We start from the raw sequence: 8,483 nt of genomic DNA on the forward strand, positions 1-8,483 counted from the left end.
CAATAGGTTAACCAGCAGTCGTCAAATATATTGAGCTGGTTTTACTGGTGGACCAGCAATGAACTGTAAAGAGATGCATTCCAGATTTCAATAAGCAGCTCTGTGTGCAGAGACGGGGAAACGAAGCCTCATGCAGCGGGTCTGGCTTACATATGCTCTCAGCTCCCCCTCACCCCCAATATGACTTACCCAGATCTGCTACTCTTTCGCCCCCCTTGTTAATACTCTCAGCACCGGGATAGCAGGGCAGCTTCCTGTCCTCATAGTCAGCACCTCTGGAAAAGTTTGGGATACTTAGCAATGATGGAGGCGAGAGCGCTGCTGTGCCTGCAGGAGGGGAGGCAATCACTGCAGTGCTGGAATGGCGCAGGAGATGTAGGTGCTCCCTGACATATTACATTACACTTTGTCCTTGGCTTTCGCTTCCAGTAGAGGCTTTTTTTTTAAAGATGAAAACTAATACATAGCCTGACCTATTCATGTATCCCTGGATCAGTAGCTTTCTCTAATTATAATACAGATGTAGTGGAGCCGAGTTTGCTATTTGGTGCATCTCATACACTGTGTGCAGAATTATTAGGCAAGTTGTATTTTAGAGGATTATTTTTATTATTGATCAAAAAATATGTTCTCAATCAACCCAAAAGACTCATAAATATCCAAGCTTAATATTTTTGGAAGTTGGAGTGGGATTTTTTTTAGATTTGGCTATCTTAGGAGGATATCTGTTTGTGCAGGTAACTATTACTGTGCAGAATTATTAGGCAACTTAATAAAAACCAAATATAATCCCATCTCACTTGTTTATTTTCACCAGGTAAACCAATATCAGTGCACAAAATTTAGAAATAAACATTTCTGACATGCAAAAACAAAACCTCAAAAAATAAGTGATGAATATAGCCGCCTTTCTTTAGGATGACACTCAACAGCCTTCCATCCATAGATTCTGTCAGTTGCTTGATCTGTTTTCGATCAACATTGCGTGCAGCAGCCACCACAGCCTCCCAGACACTGTTCCGAGAGGTGTATTGTTTTCCCTCCCTGTAGATCTCACCACAGCCTCCCAGACACTGTTCCGAGAGGTGTACTGTTTTCCCTCCCTGTAGATCTCACATTTTATGATGGACCACAGGTTCTCTATGGGGTTCAGATCAGGTGAACAAGGGGGCCATGTCATTATTTTTTCTTCTTTTAGACCTTTACTGGCCAGCCACGCTGTGGAGTAGTTGGATGCATGTGATGGAGCATTGTCATGCATGAAAATCATGTTTTTCTTGAACGATACAGACTTCTTCCTGTACCACTGCTTGAAGAAGTTGTCTTCCAGAAACTGGCAGTAGGTCTGGGAGTTGAGCTTCACTCCATCCTCAACCCGAAAAGGTCCCACAAGTTCATCTTTGATGATACCAGCCCATACCAGTACCCCACCTCCACCTTGCTGGCGTCTGAGTCGGAGTGGAGCTCTCTGCCCTTTACTGATCCAGGCTCTGGCCCATCCATCTGGCCCATCAAGAGTCACTCTCATTTCATCAGTCCATAAAAACTTTGAAAACTCAGTCTTAAGATATTTCTTGGCCCATTCTTGACGTTTTATCTTATGTTTCTTGTTCAAAGGTGGTCGTTTTTCAGCCTTCCTTACCTTGGCCATGTCCCTGAGTATCGCACACCTTGTGCTTTTTGATACTCCAGTAACGTTGCAGCTCTGAAATATGGCAAAACTGGTGGCGAGTGGCATCTTGGCAGCTTCACGCTTGATTTTCCTCAATTCATGGGCAGTTATTTTGCGCCTTTTTTGGCCAACACGCTTCTTGCGACCCTGTTGGCTATTTGCCATGGAACGCTTGATTGTTCGGTGATCACTCTTCAAAAGTTTGGAAATTTCAAGACTGCTGCATCCCTCTGCAAGACATCTCACAATTTTGGACTTTTCAGAGCCCGTCAAATCTCTCTTCTGACCCATTTTGCCAAAGAAAAGGAAGTTGCCTAATAATTAAGCACACCTTATATAGGGTGTTGATGTCATTAGACAACACCCCTCCTCATTACAGAGATGCACATCACCAGATTTACTTAATTGGTAGTTGGCTCTCAAGCCTATGCAGCTTGGAGTAGGACGACATGGATAAAAAGTATCATGTGATCAAAATACTCATTTGCCTAATAATTCTGCACACAGTGTAGTTATATCATAATTTGCTGTTTGTAGGTTTACATTGAGCTTGGGGTACACCTACTGTGGAGTATTAAAGGGGTATTGAAAGTTAGATTATGGGATATTGTACTGATTACTGGTAATCCCAGCGATCCCGAGAGCAGGGCTTCCCAAAACACCATCTGTATGGAGCGAAGATTCGTCTACTCATCCTCCATTCACTGTCTATGGGACTATTGATAATAACCAAGCTATGTACTCAGAGGTCAAGAACTAACTAAACTTTCAATATTTTTTTTTTTACATTTCTACCCAGCATTGAATGTTATTTAACTTTGCAAATCACTTTTTTGCCAATCTGGCTTCAGTCCTCTAAAAAACCCTTTCATTTAAGAGGCCTCCACACCCCTACTTACTGCTAAGTCCATATGTCGATCTTTTAAAAACAAAGCGCAGCACTTGCAAGCTCTTTGCTATAGAGCTTGTAATCACTGATCTAGATAGATAGCTGAATTCGAACAGTTTCTGCCCCCATGTACCTCCTAGTTCTGCCTCTGCATGCAGCATAATAGATCCCACAGTTTGGTTCAGGGGCACAGCCATACCGCTGGTCCAAGCTGTGAAGGGGAGTGGTGCGGTCCTGAAGGTAGAAGATGCTCTTTAAAGGGGTTGTTCAGTCTTAAGCTATCCGGAAGCATCCGGTATGGGACGGCATGTATGGTTGGTCACGTGCCGAATAGACTTGCATACAAGGCTGGACACGTTTAGCCAGATTGTGGCCGGAAGTATGCAAGTCACTTACTTGTGGTAACATGAACGCCCGCTCCCATTGTCGGCACTGGAGAATCCTCACAGCACTCATTGTGCACAATGTGAGGATTCACAAGTCTGCAGTCACATAGAATCATTGCAGACGTGTAGCTTAAGACCAGACAAACCCCTTCAACTCCAACTAAAACTTAATCAATGAATACTGAAAAGTTTAGAAACTTCCTGAAAAGTTTTGCAAGATCTTTTCTTGCTGACCTTTGTCGTTTCCCCTTACAGCCAAAGGATAAAAACAAACCTATACGAGATCTGATGCTTCCTACAGGTGAGAGTTTGTTACAGTTGCATTCAATCTGGAATTCAGAATGATTCATTGGTTTGATGCATTCTATCAAATTATCAGGAGAGGAGAAACATTTTACCCTCTGGATGCAAACAAGAATGTTCCTGTTATCTGAGAGCAATCTTAAAGCAGCAGTCCAGCATTTTTGTTGTAGGAGTGGTGCTTTCCTGACCCCAGTCTTATACGTACTCACTGGAGGCTTCATCTTTTATCGGCGCCACTCCGGTCCTGTGGCACCATCTTGTGACCGCAACGTCTGGCTGATCGGGAGTCAGAGATAATGGTTACAAACTCTCAATGCAAGTCTATGAGAGCCGGAACGTGGCACCCATAGACTTATAGGTGCTTCTCACAAAATTGGAATATCATCAAAAAGTTAATTTATTTCAGTTCTTCAATTCAAAAAGTGAAACTCCTATATTATATAGAGACATTACAAGCAGAGTGATCTATTTCAAGTGTTTATTTCTGTTAATGTTGATGATTATGGCTTACAGCCAATGAAAACACAAAAGTCATTATCTCAGTAAATTAGAATAATTAACAAAAAACACCTGCAAAGGCTTCCTACACGTTTAAAAAGGTCCCTTAGTCTGTTTCAGTAGGCTCCACAATCATGGGGAAGACTGCTGACTTGACAGATGTCCAGAAGGCAGTCAATGACACACTCCACAAGGAGGGTAAGCCACAAAAGGTCATTGCTAAAGAAGCTGGCTGTTCACAGAGTGCTGTATCCAAGCATATTAAGTGGAAGGAAAAAGTGTGGCAGAAAAAGGGGCACAAGCAACCGGGATAACCGCAGCCTTGAAAGGATTGTTAAGAAAAGGCCATTCAAAAATTTGGGAGAGATTCACAAGGAGTGGACTGCTGCTGGAGTCATTGCTTCAAGAGCCACCACACACAGACGTATCCAGGACATGGGCTACAAGTGTCGCATTCCTTGTGTCAAGCCACTCATGGCCAATAGACAATGCCAGAAGCGTCTTACCTGGGCCAAGGAGGAAAAGACCTGGACTGTTGCTCAGTGATCCAAGGTGTTGTTTTCAGATGAAAGTAAATTTTGCATTTCATTTGGAAATCAAGGTCCCAGAGTCTGGAGGAAGAGTGGAGAGGCCACAATCCAAGCTGCTTGAGGTCTAGTGTGAAGTTTCCACAATCAGTGATGGTGTGAGGAGCCATGTCATCTGCTGGTGGAGGTCCACTGTGTTTTATCAAGACCAAAGTCAGCGCAGCCGTCTACCAAGACATTTTACAGCACTTAATGCTTCCCTCTGCCGACAAGCTTTATGGAGATGGAAATGTCATTCTCCAGCAGGACTTGGCCCCTGTCCACACTGCCAAAAGTACCAATACCTGGTTTACAAACAACAGTATCACTGGGCTTGATTGGCAGCAAACTCGCCTGACCTTAACCCCATAAGGCAGGGGTCAGGAACCTTTTTGGCTGAGAGAGCCATGAACGCCACATATTTTAAAATGTAATTCTGTGAGAGCCGTACAATATTTTTAAAACTAAATACAAGTAAATGTGAGCATTTTATGTAAGACCAACACTTTTAAAGTACAATAAGTCTCTGAATTCTTTTTAATAACGTTGTGCTGTTGCTCACCAGTGATGAATAAATTACTTCTTCCCATTAATGTGACTTCTGGTGCTGCATAGTTTTGCTGATGGCTTTGTAGTCTGGTTGATACGTGGTGAAGTTGAGCTTCATGCAGGCGTTGAGACTTCTATCCGTTAAACGTGATCGTAGGTTGGTCTTAATGTTCTTTAGATGTGAGAACGACTGCTCACATGCACACGTAGAGCCAAACATTGTCAGTACAGCAATACTCAGACGCTGCAGTGTGTGGTATGTGATGGGAAGTGCGTTCCAAGTTTTGACAATCAGCTGGTCCGCGGGTTGAAGTTTTTTCATCTCTCGCCACTTGTGTTTGCTCTCCAACTCTGCTTGCTGTCGTGCAAGTCTTTCCAAATCTTCATTCAGTGACTTGAACTTATTCACCCACATGTCCGAGGCCTTCAGGTCAAAATCTCTGATGGAGAAACCGGGGATGGAGCTCAAGCAAACTGTACCCAGCAGTACTGTGTATATAGGTAACTGGCGTCCCCCTAATTGACTGGTGGTATGAAGTAAGAGCGTTACCTGTATTCAGGCGCTCTCTGACTGACTGATGCGGCTGCTGATTCCCGCCAGTGGAGTTTAAAATGGCGCCGTCGCTTCTGATCCGCACCACAGGAAGCCGTCACCCCTATAAAGCGCCCGCTATCCTGACAGCTAGAGCGGAGCTTGAGCGAGCGGAGCTCAGTTGCTGCTACATTGGGGTGAGGAAAACGATTGCTGACGGTGCGGGGACTCACTATACCTGCTGGTGACCACGTCTCCGGTCTGCGCTTAATGATGACTCACTCCAGCTTAGCAGCAACTGAGCTCCACTCGCTCAAGCGCCGCTCTAGCTGTCAGGATAGCGGGCGCCTTATAGGGGTGACAGCTTCCTGTGGTGCGGATCAGAAGCGATGGCGCCATTTTAAGCTGTCAGTGGCAGGTAGAGCAAGCCAGATGTAGCCTTCAAAAGAGCCAGATCTGGCTCGCGAGCCATAGGTTCCCAACCTCTGCCATAGAGAGTCTATGGGGTATTGTCAAGAGGAAGATGAGAGACACCGGACTCAACAATGCAGATGAGCTGAAGGCTGCTATCAAAGCCACCTGGGCTTCCATAACACCTCAGCAGGGCCACAGGCTGATCGCCTCCATGCCACATTGCCGCATTGATGCAGTAATTGATACAAAAGGAGCCCGACCAAGTATTGAGGGCATTTACTGAACATACATTTCAGTAGGCCAGTTGTTATAAAGTATTCTAATTTACTGAGATAATGACTTTTGTGTTTTCACTGGCTGTAAGCCATAATCATCAACATTAACAGAAATAAACACTCGAAATAGATCACTCTGTGTGTAATGACTCTATATAATATATGAGTTTCACTTTTTGTATTGAAGAACTGAAATTAATTAACTTTTTGATGATATTCTAATTTTGCGAGAAGCATTTGTACATTAAAAAGTGACCTCTGGAGCGATTCGGCAGACTGACCGGAGCGGCAGCAATAGGAGGTGAAGATGGCAGTGGGTAAGTATGAGACTAGGGGCAGGGAACTTAGATTAGAGGCACCACTCCAGTGGTAAAATAAAAAAAACAAAACAACTTTGGAGTGGTGCTTTAAAAATGAAAAATTGAAACAAAGTAGCATAACTTTTTATAATAGAATCATAATGCTCTGAATTATCACAGTGTACAAACCATGCCACCCTAACCAGTGAAACGTCTCTCAGCTCTGCTGCATCTGGATCTTGGGATCGGCATAAGAACTAATACGATCATTTACTAAGACGATTATTTATTGTCACCTGTGCCAGATAATAAAGATCTTGAAGGGAAAGAAATTACAATAATGGAACTGAAAAGGACGTGGAGCAGATGTAGCGATGGAGCCATCCTTTAGTCACACAGTCACCCAGGCTGCAGTTATATGCATGGTCCCTGCACTTTTATTGTGCACCATCCTGGGAAAGAAAATCCTAAAAAAACTGGGTGAGATTTTTTTTTTTTTTAGACATGAGGTCTAGGAGCACTGACTGCAGATCTGCTTTAATTTGTGATATGGTCCCATTAATAAACTTTATATGAGTGATGTAAATTAATACTCACACACCATTCCTCATCTATAATGTTAACCTGCTCGTGCGTTCAGGCCTCGCAGTGTTTTACTACGTCTGATTCCTTTGAGGAAACACAGGTTCAGTAGCGTTTAACCAGCAGGTGCTCAGTCCCCGGAGGAAGGGCGTGCAGCCTCCGGATTTGTGTTGTGGCAGTGAGGTGCGTTGCTTAGAAATACCGGACACAAAAGATCTTAGTGCTGCCGCGTCTACCTGTCCCAGCAGTCACACATTCTGTCCAATGAGAAAACCTCCATTGATAAGATCCTGTATACGACATAGTGACACATGGGACAAATCCTTAAAGGGAAACTTGTCAAAATTGACAAAAAAAAAAAAAAAGAGCCACAAATCTGTTAAGGAAAAGGGAGGATTTAAAAGGGTTTTCCCAATAACAAAGTTCATTTTAATCAATAGATCTCGGAATAATAATAATTTCCACAATTGGATGTGTTTAAAAAAATGTTCCTGTGCTGAGATAATCTTGTACATGTGCCCCTGCTGTGTACTGTGTAATGGCCGTGTCTGACTATGCAGGAACATGGTCTGATCATACCACAGCTCCTGGGCAGGGGAGGAAGCAAAAGAGTATACAGACAGCACAGCACAGGATCACAGCTGATTCTTTTTGTGAGATAACGCTTTTCACTGCCTGTTTTTCCAAAATGTTTTACTTCAAAGAAAAAACAATTTGCTGATCCCCTGCTGTCCTGTCTGTATACTCTTTTGCTCCCCCCCCCCTGCCCAGGAGCTGTGGTATGATCAGACCATGTTCCTGTACGGTCAGACACAGCCATTACACAGTACACAGCAGGGGGACATTTATAAGATTATCTCAGCACAGGAACATTTTATTTAAACACATCCAATTGTGAAAGTTATTATTATTCCAAGATCTATTGATTAAAATCAACTTTAAAATTAACTTTATTTGTGAGAAAACCCCTTTAAGTTATCAGGAAAGAGAAAAAGAATGACATTTATTTAGATTGAGAAGAGATGAATAAGGGGGGACATGATTAACTTGTATAAGTTCATAAATTCCTTTTATAAAAAAAATATGGCATTGAATGAGCTGCAGTACAAGGCATCTTCTGGATGAGGGAGGAGGATTGTTGGCGGGACTCTATTTTTATTTTCCTGTGCCCCTTTATTGAAATCCTGACAGATATCCTTAATTTATTTATTTTTACAGCCATTTATTCCGACACAATGCGCCATTTACTAGTGCAGGGGAACATGGCGCAGCGCCTGGTGTATCATATGCTCCATGTTATCTCAGTGATAGAGCTGTAATCAGAGCCGCGATACCGGACACTTTGTAATTTTATAAATACTCCTGATCGCATCTGTAGAAACTGTTACGAATGAGCCAGAAACATAAAAATGTGGATTTCCAGACGGCAGACGTTACTAAGACCAAAATGTATCTCTGCCAGGCTGCAGCAAAAGAAATAGACATTATACTGACTTTGCAATTTATACTATAATGTAT

The 8,483-nt window shown here is 43.0% G+C and overlaps 1 protein-coding gene across 4 annotated transcripts in view; it reads right to left on the reverse strand.

The window, feature by feature from the left end:
• Positions 1-7,143, reverse strand: part of GAS2 (growth arrest specific 2) — a 204,183-nt gene extending 197,040 nt beyond the window's left edge. Inside the window, exon 1 of one of the 4 annotated variants that reach the window (XM_073659462.1) lies at positions 6,985-7,143. In XM_073659462.1, coding sequence (XP_073515563.1) covers positions 6,985-6,987 — 3 coding nt within the window. In that variant the 5' untranslated portion in view covers positions 6,988-7,143. Of the gene's footprint in view, positions 1-189; positions 358-4,876; positions 5,011-6,980 lie in introns of those variants that run through there. The other 3 variants (XM_073659464.1, XM_073659466.1, XM_073659465.1) reach the window with 3 other exon arrangements.
• Positions 7,144-8,483: the final 1,340 nt, after the last annotated feature.

The sequence above is a fragment of the Phyllobates terribilis genome, unplaced genomic scaffold (genome assembly GCF_046119375.1).
Source record: "Phyllobates terribilis strain yellow unplaced genomic scaffold, ASM4611937v1 Scaffold_13__5_contigs__length_258822181, whole genome shotgun sequence".
NCBI lineage: Eukaryota > Metazoa > Chordata > Amphibia > Anura > Dendrobatidae > Phyllobates > Phyllobates terribilis.